The 19,912-nt window shown below is 37.4% G+C and overlaps 1 protein-coding gene across 10 annotated transcripts in view; it reads right to left on the bottom strand.

Annotated features, from left to right (window-relative positions):
• Nucleotides 1-19,912, bottom strand: part of LOC106130076 (zinc finger protein draculin) — a 37,650-nt gene that overhangs the window by 11,085 nt on the left and 6,653 nt on the right. The window contains exon 5 of one of the 10 annotated variants that reach the window (XM_060953109.1): nt 81-1,717. The exons of 2 other annotated variants lie outside the window; for them this stretch is intronic. In XM_060953109.1, coding sequence (XP_060809092.1) covers nt 585-1,717 — 1,133 coding nt within the window. In that variant the 3' untranslated portion in view covers nt 81-584. Of the gene's footprint in view, nt 1-80; nt 1,718-2,023; nt 3,471-3,876; nt 5,382-6,049; nt 8,091-8,862; nt 10,298-11,096; nt 12,431-13,508; nt 14,679-15,594; nt 17,154-19,912 lie in introns of those variants that run through there. 7 more of the 10 variants (XM_060953108.1, XM_060953104.1, XM_060953107.1 and 4 more) reach the window with 7 other exon arrangements.

Here is a 19,912-nt window from a genome sequence, read left to right on the forward strand (position 1 = left end):
TTTAATATAGCATTTAAAGAAGAGGCTTGAAAAATAAGTATTACACCTGAACGGTTAAAAATTAAATAAAACCAAGAAAATAAAGATTGATATAAGTTTATTATTTAAACCTCGTTTAAACAAAAAAGAGCCTTGGCCCATTACGTCCGTAAGGCCGAAACACATCGTTTGACCCGCCGCCGAACGGAACACTCAGGGAGCGCTGACTGTCGTTGTTTTCTCAAGCGATACTGACATAGGAATATTGCACTCACGTTACTATTCGTAAAATAGAAAACTTTGAGACGAAAATCTGTAGTTAAATAGTTAATAAGAACAGAAAAACCCTAGCCAGTGCGCATTTTTTTATCGGACTCTTGGTGTGAGATAACGCTGGGTAAATAGCAGAGGTCGATCTTCGGAAGTCAATGTTACAAATTCGGCTATGAAAAATATAAATCTGCAATTACAGGTGTTTTTGCTTATAGCAAAAGTAAACTTCGTCTTTCTCCGTCAAGCTGATCTCGGATAAAGTTCAAATTATTTTACATCGAAAATACGCGGCGGTTTGCGTGACCTTCTGATGTGAAGAGTCCCAAAAAACACTAAAGTAAATCATTGTGCTTCGATTTCAAGTGACTTTTTAAAGTGCACTGGTACGCGAACTTCTGATCACAGTACTCGCATTTGAATCTTTTATTACTCGTGTGGATCCTCATATGTTGCTTCAAATTAAACTTCCTTCCAAAGCGCTTTAAGCATACATCACACTTAAAATTCTTTTCCTTACTGTGCTTGAGTGTGTGATCAGATAATTCAGTTTTAGTGAAAAAATTGCTTTCGCAATCGGGACATTGGTAATTCCGCTCCAATAAATGATCCCTTTTTATATGTACCCTCAAACTCCTCGTATTAGCAAACTCCTTGTCACAAGCCACGCATTTCGCTTTATTCTTTATCACGCCATGAACAGCAGCCATATGATTATCTTTGCTTATCATAGTCGTGAACTTTTTATCACAAATATTACACTTATGGCATAAATTTAAAAGTACATGCACCTGCTTTACATGCATATTCTTCTTGTGTAACGTGTCAAAACTTTTGCAGCATACTTCGCAATCTAAGCTGCCGCTTCCTAACTCGTGACACTTTTTATGGCTTACTAACTTCCTTTGATTTATAAATCCCGCATCACACACGTCGCATATATAATTTCTGCAGTGAGTATTCATGTGTTCAAGTAAAATTTTGAATGCATGGAAAACACTGGAACATTTGTGACATTTCAGTTCATCACCCTCGAATTTTAATGGGAGGCAATGATTTTTGATATCCGTATGGATTTTAATGTCATGATCTGAATGGAGATGTTCCAAAAGCGACTCTATATCATCGACTGCAGAGTCACATATGGTACATTGCAGGTCTGTTATATCCATTTTAACATAAAATTTATTCCAATTGTCCTTCTCTACCAGTTTAGATTTCTCAACATCATTATGCGTCTTCAATGTATGTTTTTTTAGATCACTTGGATTCATATAATTTTCCCTACAATAACTACAAGTGTATCCAAGACCGGTGCTGTTAAATATAGGTGTTGCATTAGAATTGAGTAATATTTGTGTAACATTGTTTTTTTGTTTACGCATAATATCTTTCAAAACAAGCCTGTTTACTTGCTGTGTTTTATTAGTGCTCAATTTTTCTTCCACGTTACCGCTCCGTTGGCCACCTATAAAGAAAATATGAAATTTATTCTAACCATTGGTACTTTGTACTGCGAATACATTTTGTTTTTCAATTAACCAGCATTTAGAAGATCGAAAAAAAAATTGTTTTTAATGCTCGCTATAGTTTTTTATTGAGTGTTTGTTATTTAGTGCACACATGAATGAATATTTCTTTCTCTCCCGTTAGTCCCGAGAGGATACTGAAGTGAAGCGAATCTCGTCTCACCACCGCAATTATGCTAGGGAACCTAAACAATACTACATAATATTTACGCCACCAGTGATGGAATAATCTGGCAAACACAGAAAAACTGAAGGAGTATGGGCTTCAGAACAGAAGGCGATCAGCGGAACATAACAGGCTAAAAAAATGTACATTTACTGATGTATTTAATTATAAATTCTCAGCAGGTATTGATCAAGAGAAAGGGCGTAAAATTTCAATTTAAGGTCCATCGGCGACAAGTAAGTCAAAATTAAATAAACCATTTTTAAAAAACAATTTTATTGTTACTTAAATTGCATTTGTTTACTATCATTAAGGGGAAATAATCATGTCCTAAAATGAAGTTCTTGCAGATAAAAAGATTGTCTTTTAAGTATTTTAGACCAATGCCCCATGCTTCGCTCGCATGTGACTCTTCCAACTGCACTTCTGCACAAACGCCTGTTCGCAATGTTCGCATTTAAACCGCCTATCATCAGCATGAATCCTCATATGCTCCGTCAGAGTGTATTTCCTCCCGTAAGACTTATTACACACATCACAATGATATTCCTTCACACCTGTATGCGATAGCCTGTGATCCTTCAACTGAGATGCTGAAAAAAAAGATTTCTCACAGTCGCTACAAGCGTGCGTTCTCTCCATTAGATGATCTCTCTTTGTGTGGTAATACAACCTCTTTAAAGAAACAAATTCTTTCTCGCAAGCTTGGCATTTGAACGGTGACGTCTTAATACCGTGAACCGATGATATATGTTCTTCTTTAATACGTAACAACGAAAATCTTTCACTGCAGTATCCACATTTAAACATTTTCCTATATTTATGTACTGCTTTTTCATGCCCCTGTTGTTTTGCCAACTTGTCGAATGTTTTGGCGCAAAAGTATGAGCCAGTGATATGAAGTGTCTTATGAAGAGCTAACTGCCGCAAATTAACGAAGCCTGCGTTGCAAATCGCGCAAAAATAATTACTATAATGAGAATTCATGTGTTCTAGCAGAGTCTTGAACTTGTTAAAAACATTTAAACACATGAAACACTGCAGACTTTCCGTCTCAAACTTGAACGGCAATATGCGACTTTTAATATCTAAAAACACTTTAATATCGTGTTTCTCATTTAGGTGTTTGAGAAAAATTTCAACATTCTCTATAGAATCGTTACAGATTTTACATTTAAGCCGGGTGATGTCTAGTCTAACATTATATTCGAATAACCTCTTTCTTTGCATAAAGCATGCTTTTGAGATATCATTATGTTCGTTAATACTATGTTTTTTGAGATCAGCAGGATCGGGGAACTGCTCCGGGCAGTAGCAGCAAGTGTAGCCGATCCCGCCACGACTCTTAATAGGTGTGGCGTTAGAATTTTTCATAATCTCATTTATATTAACGTAATGTTTTTTTAGCTCGTCAGCATTTGCCAATTTCTTGTCTGTCTTCAACTTTGTCATTAAACTTCTATTTTCGGTCTCATTAAGGATTTTCATTGAAGTTTTCACGAGTTTTGCGTCAATCCGACGACTACCTACAAACAAAAGGATTTCATTTAGTAATCATTCGCCTTTTCTTTTGTCATGAACATAACACCTTTTAATGGAAGTATCGTTTATAGCCCATAATATTATCGCGACGTTTATCCGTTCACCTTAACTTTCGCAATGACTTTGAACTTGTGCATTAGAGAAACACAGTTTAATAAAAATTCTACTTGGCTTGTTTTACTCTGCCTCACCAACTGTCCAGTGGGGCAAAGTGAAACGCCTATTTTCTCAGTAGAAACTATTTTCTCAATAAAATCGTTTTAAATTCATTCACTAAAGTTCTTTTAAATGAAATTGATCTAGTAAAATGTGCCCCAACATTCTACTTGATATATTTGTGGTACTCGTTTTATGCCATATTAGTTCGATCCTTGGCCCTGTTAAATTTTGTTTATTTGGTGTACTCATATTGTCGATTGAAATTATTGGTCATAAATTTTGTGTTCAATGAAACAAAATAAATTTTTAGGAAATTATAATTCGCTTTCTGAATGACAAATAACTAAAACATAACGAAATTAATTTAAAATTACGCGTACAATAATAACGTATATCTACATATCCAGAAAAAGTGTACCTATAGTTATAAAAGCGCTTCAAAGCTATCAACTCGTTCATAGTGCAATTGCCGATTTTGTTGCGAAACAGTATATTTTCATGTCGATAACGTTAGTTCGAAACAACATATATGATTTTAAGACATTACAGGGTCTCATCATGCTTGGATCTCATGTGGCTTCTCCAGCTGCATTTTTGCACGAACGCCTGTCCACAGTGCTCGCATTTGAACCGCCTGTCGTTATTGTGTATCCGCATGTGCTCCGTCAGCGTCTTCTTTCTCGGGTACGCCTTCAAGCACACCTCACATTTGAAAGACCGCACGCCAGTATGCGACACCATGTGATTTTTCAATTCAGTTGTCGTGGAGAACTTCATATCGCATCGAACGCACGCGTGAGGTTTGTGCATCAAATGATCTCTTTTCTGATGGATCGTGTAACTCGAACGAGTTGAAAACGTCCTGTCACAAGCGTGACATTTCAATCCACTGGATTTCACCCCGTGCACGTCGGCCAAATGCTTTTCTTTAGTTTGAAACCATTTGAAGGTCTCTCTGCAGTATCCACATTTGAACAGTTTATTTTTATTACTATGCGCCAGTTTTTCATGCATAGTTTTCGCCGATTTTGTTTTGTATATTTTCGGACATAGGTCACATTTGAATGATCCGATTTGATGGGATATCTTGTGACCTTTCAAATTACGGAGATTGACGAATCCGGCTTCACAGACGTCGCAAATGTAATTCCTAAAGTGTGATGTGTAAACGTGTGATAAGAGCGTTTTAAATTTGTTGAAAGCATTGAAACAGATGCAGCACTGAAGACATTCGGTGTCAAATTTGAACGGCAAAAAGCGATTTGTAACGCCCTTATAAACTTTAATACAGTGTTCTTCAGCCAAATGATTTATCAATCCATCTATTGTGTCTATATTTCCATCGCAAATGTTACAATGTAAACCAGTTATATCCAGTTTAACATAAAAATCGAAAAGTGTCTCTTTCATGAAGTAAGCTTTAGAAATATCAGGATGGTTTAATGATGTATGGGTCTTTAGATTTGCTGGATCTGGGAATTGTTCCGGGCAGAAACTGCACACATAACCTATCCCAGCGTGACCTCTTATGGGCGTTGCATTCGAGTTCATTATTATTTCCTTTATATTAGTTTTGTGTTTGTGGATTTCATTAATTGCTATCATCTCAATTGATTTCTCATCATCACTATTCCTTCGTAATTTATTATTCACCATTTCGTTTTTAGGTAATCTGTTTTGCCAAGTGCTTTTCTTAACCTCAATCTTTTCAACTTTGATTGTTATCCCGTGGTGACCTACAAACAAAAAAAGATCATTCACTTTTTGCTCTCGTTGCTGTATGATTTCCGTTTTTAGATATAATGAATAACAGGTTAGGTCACGATATTAATCAGGTAAGAAAAACTAAAAAGAATGCAGGGCGTTACACATATTCTAGCGATAAGAGCCAGTTCTGGTAATAGTTTGAGCTGCCTCCGTTTCCTTGCGGAACTTTCTAGAAAGTCCAAGTTTTCCCGTAGTCAACTCATCGGGTAATGTAGGGAGAACGAATGATTTATAATTAAAAACAATAGAATTCATCACATACGTGCTAAAGTACGATCTTCGGAGGAGAGGTAATTAGTGTTGAAAAAATATTTTTTAACACTAGTACATTTTTTGTACAATAAAGTTTTTAAAAAATTAATAAATATGTAGGGATTCTGGCAAGTGGAAAGATTATGTCTCTGCCTAAGCCTCCGGAAAAGCTGCGCATTTTTTTTTTATTGAATAATGTATTACGATGAAGACATTACATACGACGACAAGACAGAAATAAGGGCAACACAATGAAACAAATATATGCACATTTATATAATTTGTATTCTGAAATAATTTATATTTATCCTATTCACCGCGGAGCAAGTTTGTTATTTCGAATTACTACAATTAGATAAATTAAATTCATAGATAATAAATAAACATACTAAACCCATGAATCGTTACAGAATAGACAGAGACAAACAAAACTTTCAGTAACAGGTTACTTTTTTTTAATTTTCACAGATGATAAGCCTCGCGCAAAATCTAGCATTTACAACGTAAAATTAAAACAACATTTGTATAAAGGTTTCAAAATAACATTTACACATCTTGCATAATTATTCTCATCAACAACACAATTCAACGTTATTAGGTACTCATTCACAGATAAAATTTTAACATTTTCGGTATGAAGATTAACCAATTCATTGTTTAATATTCGTAGAGATTCCTTATTTATACGCAGTCTTGGTTTGTATTTAGTTTAGTTTTATTAAGTAAAATGCTAAGTGGTTTATCTTATTTTGTTTTGGGAACCACTACAACTACGAACCTACGACACGAAGCTGTCACCACCCCACATGAAGTTACCCTGCATAGAACTCTATGACGCGGTAATAAAGACGAATTTTGGTAAATGTGATATGCTGTTGCCTGTACGATTCGAGGCTTAGTGTTTCGGAGCAGAAGAGCAATTTATTTCACACGTGCACATCAGTTCTGGAATTTTCCAGCTAGCTGCACAATCCACTCGCACGCATCAGTCAGTTTTTGGAAGTGATACCAAGCAATACAAGAAAACCGAATGGCAACCGAGGCGACCTAAGCGAGGACAAAGGACTCCAAAGTCTTCTTTGAATAGATTTGAACTCTGGAACTCTCTAAACTTGAATAGAACGACACCGAGCTCTTTGTAAAAATACGCTTTGCCTTTGCCTTTGTACATCACTACTTTGGAGTGTACCTAGTGGTCAATTTTGGCGAGTTTAAACTAAGTTTTGTCCTCTATATATCCGAAATGCATGTTATATATTCATCTCCCCTTCATAGCGTTAACCCGTGCTTTGAACTCAAATGTCCTTTCAAACTGCACTTCTGTATAAACGCTTGCCCACAATGTTCACATTTAAATCTCCGATCATCGTTATGGATTCTCATGTGCTCCCTCAATGTCTTCTTCCTTCCGTAAGACTTCTTGCAGACTTCACATTTGAACAACTTCAGCCCCGTATGCGTCAGCATGTGGTTTGACAATGTGAAAGAACTAGAGAAACTCTTGTCGCACTGTGAACACTTATGAGGTCTCTCTAGCAAATGATCACGTTTCATATGTACAGTGAACATCCTTCTACTCGTGAACACTTTTTCACAAGCCTGGCATTTAATCTTCAGCTCTGGCACTCCATGTGCTTCGACCAAATGCTTCTGCTTCGAGAGGTAAGACTTGAAAGTTTGATTACAACAGCCGCAGCGATTCATATTTTTTGATATGACGCTGTGCACCGCCTTTTCGTGCAACTTTTTCTTCCTGTCCGTGTCGTAAACTTTGTCACAAAAACTGCAGTTGAACGTCCCTAAGATGTGACACTCCTTGTGCGTCAGCAGGTGTCTCTCATTAACAAAGCCGGCGTCACAAATATCGCACACGAAATTTCTGTAATGCGCGTTCATGTGTTCTTGTAATTTTTTGAATTTCGTGAACATGTTGGAACAAACATGACATTTTAGCTCCTCAGTATCGAATTTAAAGGCAAGGATATAATCTTTCAGATTCATATATATTTTCTTATCATGTACTGAATTCAAATGATCCATAAGTGTTTTTATATCTTCAACATTTTGCTGGCATAATTTGCATCGAAGCGCTGTTATATCTAACTTAACAAAGTAATCACCCAAACCCCTTTTCTTGAACTGGAGATTATGTACAGTAGAGTGCGTGCCATCTGTGTGTTTTTTCAAATCAGCTGGTTTTGGAAACTGCTGATCGCAGAAGAAACAGGAGTACCCTAGTCCTCCATAGCACCGTATGGGTGTTGCGTTCGAAAATTGCAGTATCATTTTCAAGTTCATATGATGCTTCTTTAACTCCTCTCTTTTAGCCTTTTTTTCGCTTAGAGTTTCTTTGAAAGGTGATCTTATTTCTCCTTCTTTGACTTCGTTTTGAAATCTGTCTCTTTCTTTTTTAACACGTCGACCACCTACGAAGAAAACGATATCTGTATGAAAATCTGTATGCTACAGAACACTTATATTAAACACTTTCATTAATAACCGTGGATATTCAGCTTTTCTTAAATGATACGATGAACACTTAACTTCGCGCAAGGTTCGAAATAGCACAGCCGATAAATCTGTGATGTTCCTTAACTACACTGATAAATATCAACAAGAGGAAATAACATTTAATATTTTATTTCGGACTTTAGGTCCTTGTATAAGTCTATCGATAATCATCTTTCAAACCACAAACCAAGCCCACAATGGCGAGGTGAACCTGTTTTTTCCCGGAAATATGCATACAGATGAAAATACATTTTAGGTCATCCATATAAGTTACAGTCTTATGACGATCATCTCAATTTCCCCTCTATTGCAAAAGACTTATCAGGCATAATTAAATAAACGTGGCTTCCACGCCGGTCTGGTTGCGAAAAAAACATAAGTGTGTTCTAGTTGCTCTCTTAACATGCAGATTTGTAAAAGACAATAAAAGGAAAGGTTAATTAACGGAATTTTTCTTTTAAGCGATGGGTTAGCAACCTGTTACTATTTGGATCTCAATTCCATCATTAAGTCATACAGCTGAATGTGGCCTCACAGTCTTCTCAGGACCGTTGGCTCTTCGTGCCCCGTAAGGGGTTAAGACGTGAATAGATGTAAGTATGAGCGAATCACTAGGTCTCTTCTTTGTGTCATAGAGGGTGGCTTAAACACAATAAAAAATGATTTAGAATACTTAGTTTATTTTTTTCTTCATTCCCTGCACGAATAATTCATGTTTAAAAACAATATTTCTATAATAGATATAATATTTTTTTTAATTTTGGGTGAAAATTATTTATTCCATAAAAAAGTTATTATATAATACAATTCTTCGTGTTGAATAGACCATTTATCGAGGAAGGCTTTAGGCTATATAACATCATGCTGCAAAAAAACGGGCTAAATTATTCATCCTTGATGGCTTCAATGATGCCCAAAATAACTATTCCACGGGGACGAATTTGCGGGCGCAGCTAGTTTCACATAATAACGTTGTGCTTGGTTTTCAAATGCAACTTAAGACTACATTTCTGAACAAACGCCTGCAGGCAGTGCTCACACTTCCATCTCCTATCATCATTGTGTATCTTCATGTGCTGTTTAATACTTTTCTTGGTCGTATAGGACTTTTTACACAGCTCACATTGGAACATCTTCATTGGCAAATGCGTCAACCTATGATTCTCTAAACCGACTTTAGCCGAGAAATTTTTAGGACACTCCATGCATTGAAATGGCCTTTCCAGTAAGTGATCACGTCTCATGTGGAGATTAAAACTCACTTTCCTTGTGAACACCTTATCGCAAGCGTTGCAAGGGAACTCCTCAGGAGTATATCCATGTTTCTCTACCAAATGTTTCTTCTTGTAATGATGTTCCTTGAAAGTTTCGTCGCAATATCTGCACCGGTGTTTATGAATCATTTTATGTACATGAGCCTCGTGCTGCCTCCATTTACCCAAAGTGTCGAAAACTTTCGAGCACGTGTCACATTTAAAAGTGCCTGTTTCATGTATTATTTTATGCTTGCTCAGTCTCGAATGGTTGACGAACCCTTCATCGCAAATATTACAAACGAAATTCCTATTATGCGAGTTCATGTGCACCATTAGAATTTTAAAAGATTTGAATTTCTTCGAGCAAATCGCGCATTTTAGTTCGTCGGTATCAAATTTGAACGACATGAGGTAATTTTTCAAGCCCACGTACAAGTTATATTCGTGTACCGCTTTCAGATGTTGCATAAGCGTCTCAACTGTATCGATATTCAGATCGCAAAGTTTACAACGCAACTCGGTTATGTCCAATTTGACAAGATAGTTTCTTAGCGAAATTTTAGCGAAATTAATTTTTGGATTGATATGGTCTTTCATATTGTGATTTTTAAGATCGGCCGGGTCACTAAAGCGCTGTTCGCAGAAGAAACAGCTGTACCCGGCCTCTGTGCAGCTTTGAAGGATAGTAGCATTGGAATATCTCAATATCTTCTTTAAATTCAACAGGTGAAGCTGCAATTCGCACATGGACTCTGCCTTAGAATTGCGAAACAGTTTTATCAAATCCTTACTGTCCTTCGAGGTTTTCGTGAAAGCCGGATCGGAGTCCAAAAGATGGAAAACTTTACCGCCCTTATCGTAGTCACCTACGACAAAAATAATAACGTTACACACGAATGAACCGATAAAGTTTGAACGACTCAAAATATAACTCCGCAAAAATAAGTAGCAAAATATGCATCTTGACACTTATCATGACTTTTACTAGGAAACAGGCTCAAGACTCGAAGGCCACATTTAGGATCAAAGGTATTTAATATTTATCGAGCTAAGCATCGATGAAGATTTTTAGTTACTTGAAGATTTAATAAAACCGAACGAGACAGTTATAATAAAAAGTACTAGAGTAAGAACGGTGTAAGGAACTGTAACTTAGCCTCTGTAAATAAGTGATGAGTTTTATGTGTATCAATATCATCCCACCCATAACATTCTGTAAAAAACTAGCCAAGTTTCGATGGAGCTGCTTGTTTATCTCTAAAAAGTTATGAAATCTAGACAAAGTCGTGCCAAGTCTAAGGCTCATAACTGCGATTTCTTATTTATTAAAGTCAATAAAATATGGCTGGCCGTTGAATAGTTTTTATACGTTAGTGGGTACAAGTCAACGGCCAGCAGGGTAGACAGAGCCACCTGTCTTAAAAAGACTAAAAGGCGACGAGCACTTGGTTTAACAACCATTATTCTGACCCTGTTAATAAGTTTCCCTTAAGGTCATGAAGATCAGAGGTACACGACATGATATCTACTGGTTATCAGCGGACCCCGGATATTCCTATGTATATAGACAAAGAAACGAGTTTACTTCAGTCCACTAATGCAAAAAAAAATATTATTTCTAAACAGGGTGACCAACCAAAAAACATAGATAAATAATACCTCCTCATCGTTAGCAGGCATTTATTGAATAAGAATTACAGAATCAGAATAGTTTATGCCTTGTTAATAAATAATTTACAATGTTTCACCATGCTTTGACCGCATATGGTTTTGCCAACTACACTTGTAAATAAACGTGTGTCCACATTTCGCGCACTCGTATCTTCTGTCATTTAAATGAATACGCAAATGCTCTCTGAGGGTGAAGCTTCTTGCGAACTCCTTTGCGCAAAACTCGCACTTGAATTGTTTCTCACTCGTGTGTTTAAGCTTATGTTGCTTCAGCCCCTTCGAACTGAAGAACTTCGCGTTACACTCTGTGCATTCATAATTCCTCTCCAGCAAATGATCTCGCTTTGTGTGTACCCTTAATTGAACTTTAGAACTAAACACCTTTTCACATGAGAGACAATTTAGTGTGACCGGCTCGGCGCCATGCTCCTCGACCATATGTTTTTTCCTAGTATAATAATCGACGAACTTCGCCGGACAATGTGGACATTTGTTCTTCAATCGATTTCCTATGTGCACGTGATTCTCGTGAGTACACCTTTTCCCATTACTGCTGAAAACCTTTTCACAGTAGCTGCATTTGTAAGCACCTTGCTCGTGCCGTTTCATATGACATTTATAGGCATGCATATTGACGAAAGGTTTACTACAATCATCGCACACATAATTACTATAATGCGCGTTCATATGTTCCTGAATTTGCTTAAAACTCAAATAAACATTCGAACAGATGACGCAAGTTGATATAATATTATTATCTTTACTCTTTGAAAATTTAAAGGGAAGAATGTGATCCTCAATGTCGGTAAAGAATTTTTTATCGTGATCATCGCGTAGATGATTGAGAAGTTCTTTTAGATTTTCCATTGCAGTATGACATATATAGCATTTAAGGTCTGTGACATCTAACTTGGCTACGTAGTTTATCATTGGAGAACCTTGCATAAACGTCGTTTTCTCCGATTCGTCGTGTTTGTCTAATGTGTGTCCTTTCAAATCCGCTGGGTCAGTAAAGCATTCGGCGCAAAAGGAGCAGAGGTAGCCTGAAGAGAGGTAAGATTTAATTGGAGTAGCATTAGAGTAGAGGAGGATCTCTCTGATGTTGTGTAAATGTTTTGCCATCAATGACTTGGGAGAGCCTATTTTTGAACGTGTTTTTCGGGATCCTGATTTCTTTCTGGGCTCATTATTAATTTCCGTTTTAGTAAAAGTAGTAGAAATGTCTTGGTCTATGTTTTTCGTGAGATTATCAATTTTCATTAGATTTATTTTTGAATTACTTACATCTGGCTCATTTGCCTGTTTATTAGTGGCTTCGCTGCCGTAACCTACGAACAAAAGTAGCGAATTAACAATTTAATTTTTTTACACTATGATACTAATATTATAAAGTGTAAAGATTTGTATTTCTTTTTTCTTTGTAAGTATTTAGAGATGGTAAAGTATTTGAATGATTTTTATTTGATGAAATTTGGACAGACATGAACTAGACCTTCAAGATCGGCTACCTTTATTTCTAGGAAGCGAAGCCTTAGGCAAAACCTAGTTGAAAACAAATTGTTGCTTCTAGTGTTTTGTTCATATTTAATCATCTGTTCGTGCAATCCTGTCACCTGTACCTTGCCTATCACATCATTTTTTTAGATATCGCGATCGCTTTTTTATCGAGCTTTTGATCCTTTTGTTTATATTGACTTTGAAATTCTTTTGAAGACACATTTACCAAATCTATAAGATGGGACTGCCACCCCAGACTTAAGTGGGTAACTGAATTGGTTTCCGTGGGATATAATTATCGTATGGGAGACACGATACGGAGTTTGAGAAAATCAAGATAAAACTAATTTTATTATCAAATCATCACCAACAAAGCCCCGCCACATCGCAAGAATTGATTAATTTCTTGCAATTAGCCTTCCGCCAACTTTCAGTCATGATAGATCATCATCGTCGAGAGGATCTTGCCTCTGTCATACATTAGAGACACAAAGGTATTAGGTAGGTAATAGTGATGACCTTTAGCGACTTATTCTAATCCAACTAATACGGCCTCTGTGGCGCAGCGGTAGTGCGCTTGTCTGTGTCACCGGAGGTCCCGGGTTCGAATCCCGGCCAGGGCATGATGAGAAACGAACTTTCTCTGATTGGCCGGGGTCTTGGATGTTTATCTATATACGTATTTATGATAAAATATAGTATCGTTGAGTTAGTATCTCGTAACACAAGTTTCGAACTTACATCGAGGCTAACTCAATCTGTGTAATTTGTCCCGTATATATTTATTTATATTTAATAATCTGATGTAAACTCTTACACTCCACATTTTCCCCTCCAATCAAAATATTCTGCCATTTCTTTCTCTATCTCAATAACCAATGATGTATTTAATAAAAATCAATCAACTCATTTCACAAGATACCTATATATTATAACAAATAGGTGACAGAATATAAATGCGTACAACTATGTACTATTGAGTATTCGACATGCATTTGGGAACAGTCTGGGCCATCATTGAACTCTTTGAGATTCCGTGGTTCTTCTTCATGTGCTTCCCTTTGCTATTCTGAGTCGCGTACGCTTTCCCACAAACCTCACACTTGTACTTCCTCTCGTTAGTGTGCGTCGCCAAGTAGTGCCCCAGCATATGCCGCTTCACGAAGAAGCCCATACTGCAAACCGAGCACTCGTAAGGTCTCTCTTTCAAATGCACACCGCGCATGTGCAACATCAAATTTGATTTCAGATGGAATTTCTTCTCACACATATCACATTTGATACCTTCAGCGTTATGCACCTGAATCATGTGGCGTGTTTTTTGATAATAATTCTTAAACCTAGCTTTGCAGATCTGACAAACGCTGTCTCCAGCAATGCCTTTATGCTCCGTGTAAACATGCGCCTTCCGTTTAGACTCGGCAGCGAAGACTTGCTCGCAATGTTTGCACGGGAAGCTGGATTTCTTCTTTTCATGCGTCGTCTCATGTCTGTTCAAACGGAAACTATTCACGAAACCAGCGCCGCACACCGTACAGATGAAATTCCTATAATGCTTATTCATATGCTGCATCAATAGCTTCATGTTGTGGAAAACTTCCGTGCAAAGGCAGCAGTTGAGTTGCTGTTCATTCGTCAACTTGAACGGCTGGAAATAATCTGTTATTCCTTCGTAGAACTGCTTATCGTGAACCCTGACTAGGTGTTCCGTCAGGACGTTCAGTGTTTCCATAGGTTGATTACATAATGTACATTTCAGATCTACTATATCTAACATGGCCACGAAACTGGCTATTCCACTGCCCGCTTTGTACGACGGTTTGTCTCTGTCGTGATCGTTATGCGTGTGACACCTCAGAATCTGTGCATCAGGGAAGGTTTTGTAGCAGTATGCGCATATATATCCTGCGTCGTTTCTATCTTTGAAAGGAGTGGCGTTAGAGTATTTTAGTAGTAGATTGAGGTTATGCCACTGCTTCTTCATCTCGGGCACGTGTTTCTCACGGTAAACTACGTCAAGCAACTCTGTCTCACCTTCCTCCTTAATCGCTTTTCGTTTTTTTGACGCCCTCGTTTTACCTATAAAAGAAAAATAATCGTTCACGCGACGTTTAGTCTTCTTAATTTATAAACAGTACATCTGAGGATATGAAGCTTTGCACAGCCAACAACTCTAAGCATGCCACACTCTTCTTTACATTTTCTTCTATAGAATCTTTTTCATCTTCCAAATGTCAATAGCATAACTTTTAAGCCTTTTATAAAGTCTAGTCTTTCATGAGTATTTCTTTAGAAATTATTATTAATTTGTACAAAAATAACTTTAGAAATGGTCGTAGTGCAGAGCATTTTTAGGGGTAATGAGTTTACATAAACATTAAATTTAAGTTAGGTCAGAGCTTCGATGACCGTACGGTTAACATTTTTTAATACCTTCAGCGTAATGCAACTCTACTTTAAGGTCTTAAACCAAACGTGATTCGCAATTTCTAATCCTATCGTAGTCATGCACCACATTTCGTCACATTCTATTCTAAGTTTGGATACTTGTGAAATTGACGTTGTTGAAGAAAATGCTGCATTGCAGTTTGTTACCGCTTCTTCTGCACTGACGCCTTGGAAGCGGTAGTAAACTTAGTTTTTAAGTAATTTATTTGACGTCAACCAATGTTGTGAAACTAAAAGTTTTGACGATCATTAAGCGATATGAAGTATCCTATAATAATGAATAAAAAATTTGAATTTGAATAATTTCTTTGTTAAAGTGACAACGAAGAGGTTATCTTTAACTTTTTAAATAATATTTTCTTCGTTCAAGTACAAAGAGATATTTTTGTCATGAGCGTGTGTGATAGAATGAGTAAGAAAATACGGCATTATTTCTGAAATTATTAAAGAAGAGTGGCTTTGTTTATTAGTGTCTATGGCTATCCGTACAGCGAGACAAATATTTGCTTAAAAATAAAACGAAGTATTTATAGGTATACATAATATTTTATTCTATTATCTATTTTTCTCAATATAATTATAAAAATTGCGTTAAAAACGTGGCGTGTATAGTAAAATAATTTTTACAACATTATTATAGTTAAAGTAAACCTTGTGTTTGTAATAAATAAAGTTGTAAATACATTTTTAATAAACCTACCGGTTGTAGGTGTATGTAATGGTACATGATGCAGCATCACTACTAATGAACTTGGGGCAGAAACACATTTTTTCACAAACTTAGTGTAAAATAAAACGATAATCTAATGGCGATTCTCTCAACATAAAATATCTGTGTAATGTATTGTTGAGTTTATTAACATCCTTCCATCTGACCAGTAAAGTCATTCTTCATCTTCTCTGCTTGCTCTTTCCTCCTACTTTCCGCTGCTATCTCTTTCAGCGTCAACTCTCTATTGTCAATTAAATGTTTAACATCATCGAACTCTTTGAAAATGTCTAGATCGTCCTGATGCAGTCTTACATGGCTTTTCAAGCTGCATTTCTGCATGAATGTCTTCTTGCAGATCTCGCACTGATATCTCTTGTCGTCCTCGTGCAATTTCATGTGTTCCTTCAGGGTTCTCGGTCGGGAAAACGTCTTCCCGCAAACATCACAAGTGCAGACCTCCCCACCCGTGTGTCTCGATATGTGATCCACCAGTCCGCGCTTCGAAAAGAATTTAGCGTTACACTTATCGCACATAAAGCTGCGCTGCTGCAAATGATGATGCTTTATATGCCTGTTCAGTTCGAATTTCTTCTTGTAGGTCTTGTTGCAAGCATTACACGGATACACTATCGGCGTTTCGTTATGAACCCTAACTAGATGTTCGCTCCTGTCGTAATAGCTCACGAAAATTTCCGGACAATGTGGACATTTATTCCTTAACCAACCACCCGTGTGGACTCCTTTCTCGTGGTTGCGTTTCTTTGTCAAAGACGTGTAGGATTTCTCGCAATATGCACAGGGGAATATGCCCTGCGCGTGCGTCTTTCTGTGCTTCCTCAAGGCTGCTATAGTTATGTATCCGGCACCGCACTTCTTACAACAATAGTTCCTGTAATGACTGCTCATGTGGTGATACAAATTCTTGAACGACACATGAATGGCGGAGCAAATTTCGCATGTGAAGTTCGAGCCGTTCTCCAATCGGAACGGTAGAATTATGTCTTTTATGTGCTTGTGTATAATTTTATTGTGAATACTGATCAAGTGGTCCTTCAGATCGATCAGATCCCTCAACGGCAGATCGCAGACTGTGCATTTGAGATTGGTGATGTCCAACTTTATGGGGTTATAACTGAGTTTGTAGTCTATCATCGAGTTAAGTTTCTCTTTTTCTGATTGGAGCGCCGTGTGGGACCTGAGTTCGTCTATATTTTGGAAGGATTTAGCGCAATACAGGCAGGAGAAGCCACGTATGGTCTTGTCTCGGAACGGACTGGCGTTGGAATACTGCAGTATGGCAGTAAGGTTCACCCTGTGCTCTACGCGCTCCGGTGTCGCGCTAACGTCCCCCTTTTTTTTCTTTTTCTTTCGCTTGGGCGCGTCGCCGTCCGTTCCTATAACAAGAAACGATCGTTCATTATCTTGATGGCTTGTTGTCTTCATGCCAACGGTATTCATTCCGATTTGAAAATCATGTCAGGTCGCGAGGCGGTTTTAGTGGGTAACTCTAACACGGTAAAGAGCATTTCTTGATATTCCTCCTCAATCGATAAAGAGGCCGTAACTAACACGAATGTGAAAATTTTTCATTCATCATGGCCCTGCATTTTTCCTCTCTCATATACACACATTTGTATGCCGCCCATCGATAATTGTACCAATGTCAACATACCGATCCCCCGGATGATGACAAGACACCAGGGTGAACTTAAATAACAGGTTTTTATAAGACTGAATAATTTAATAGAGATGTTGAAGTATAATAATTATAGTAGGCTATATTCGGGAGAAGCAAAAGCAAACAAGTGCGCTACCCCATATATGATAATTAAAATATCTCTTATGGGGACACTTATAAGGCTAAAGTCTAGATTCAGACAGCTTAGAGGTTCAGAGGTATTGACAAGTTGCTTGTCCGTCCAAAACCTTCAAAGATTTCGGAGTTAAAGATCTAAAGTATCGTAGGGTTAGTATCTCATAAAACAAGCTTCGAACTTACTTTGATACTAACTCAATCTGTGTATTTGTCCCGTATATATTTCTTTATATGGCAGGTATTATTTGTCGCGTGTAGTAATTTAACGTACGTTAATTAAGGAAATGACAACAGTCATCATTTTAAGTCTTCCCAAAACGTGGCACCAAATGATTATTAAAATTTTATCTTTTCCGCATTCCACAAGTTATTTACTTATAAGAGAAAGTAGTGGTTGATGCAATTATATTACAACAGCAATAAATAGAGGAAAAATTGTCAGACTTAAACATATGGCAATATAACTCTGGCTTTGATGGTAAAGAATCCAAATTGATATAAAAATCGATGATCTTCTGGAAATTATTACATCTACAGCATATTTAAGAACAGCGAAGGTTATTTCTTTAAAATATACCTAGTATAAAATTACGGTATAACCATTACCCGTGGGAATTTAGATAGATAGATAATTCATTTATTTCATTTGCTACACACAATTTACAATTATTAATAATTTCAGAACATACTCTCCCTAACTGCGTCCCTTCAAACGCTAAGGAATATACATGGCAAGTTCCAGGTTATGTGTGGTTACCGGCACGAATTTAAAAAATAATTTAACCGCTGTCGTAAAAGATTACTAAAGCTTATAAACTTAAAATTCTTCTTTAAGGCGTTAGGCTAGTAACCTATCACTAAACCTAACAGCTGAACGTGGTCTATCGGTCTTTCAAGACGGCTCTGTCTACCCCGCAAGGGATGTAGACGTGATTATATGATGAATCGTTGAGTTAGTATGTCGTTACACAAGTCTCGAACTAACTTCGAGGCTAACGCAATCTGTGTAATCTGTCCCGTATATATTTATGTAGATCCTAGTCTTACCCAGTGATCTTTCCCCGGTAAAAAAAACCGCCAGGATGATGACTTTTTGTATATCGAAAATTATTAACCTTCACCATCACCGCTTAACAACGCTTCGCTGTACTCAAATTGCGCACGCGCATGCTTAAACATACAAACAGTAATGCAAAATCACAAGACATGTTTAACCGACTTCCGAAGGTTCTCAATTAGTCCAAAAAAAAAAGAGTTTTAGCCACCTAAACCTTCCCTGGAAATGTACCAATGAGTTTTATCTGGGTTATATGAATGTGAGTGCAATCTGAAGGCATAGAGAAACAGTGAGAAAACGTGGTGAAATAACCTGCACATTCAGGCAATTGGACGTGTGGTTGCCATGATCCAATAGTTGTTAGTTCCCCTTTGATCTCGCTTTGTGTAAAAACCTGACTTTACCAATCTATACTATTATTATAAGCTGAAGAATTTGTTTGTTTGTTTGAACGCGCTAATCTCAGGAACTACTGGTTCGAATTGAAAAATTTGTATTGAATAGACCATTTATCGAGAAAGGCTTTAGGCTATATTACATCACGCTGCAACTATTAGGAGCGAAGATATAATGGAAAATGTGAAAAAAACGGGGAAAATTATTCATCCTTGAGGGCTTCAATGATGTCCAAAATAACTATTCCACGCGGACGAAGTTGCGGGCACAGCTAGTACAAGATATTTGTTTAACGGCGCACCCCGGGCTCCTCCAGAGACATGAGTAGCCCGGACCATAAGAAAGGTGGAATAAAGTTACTAAAACCCCCGACATTAATTTTACTTATAACACGTCTCTTTTTTGCTCTTGGGGTTAAGCTATGAACACTCTCGATTAAAATAATCAATATTCTCTATCACTTGTGTGTGCTTTCACTCGAGTATAATCGCCGACATTCGGTCTTCCTTTACCACTTTAAACTCCAACTTTTAAACGGCTCAACCGATTTTGATCAAACATGTCTTAGAACACTCGCACGTAAATTACCTTTCATCCAAAAAATAATAATTAAATTCGCTTCATCCGTTTGTGAGCTATGATGCCACAGACAGAGACACTCCTCTCATATTTCTTAGAGGGTTTAAAAAGTATACCTCCAGTTAGGGATCCATCTCCTCTCCAGAGAGAGTATGCAACAGGGACTAAAGGTCAGGAGGATCATGTTTTGTTCGGTTCATAAATCCCAACTAGGCCAGTTAACGTGGATGGGGTTCGCTTCGGTATCTTTAAGCGGACCCCGGGCCGGGACCCCTCTACAAGGGACTAACGCCGGGAGGATAACT

The sequence above is a fragment of the Amyelois transitella genome, chromosome 31 (assembly GCF_032362555.1).
Source record: "Amyelois transitella isolate CPQ chromosome 31, ilAmyTran1.1, whole genome shotgun sequence".
Lineage (NCBI taxonomy): Eukaryota > Metazoa > Arthropoda > Insecta > Lepidoptera > Pyralidae > Amyelois > Amyelois transitella.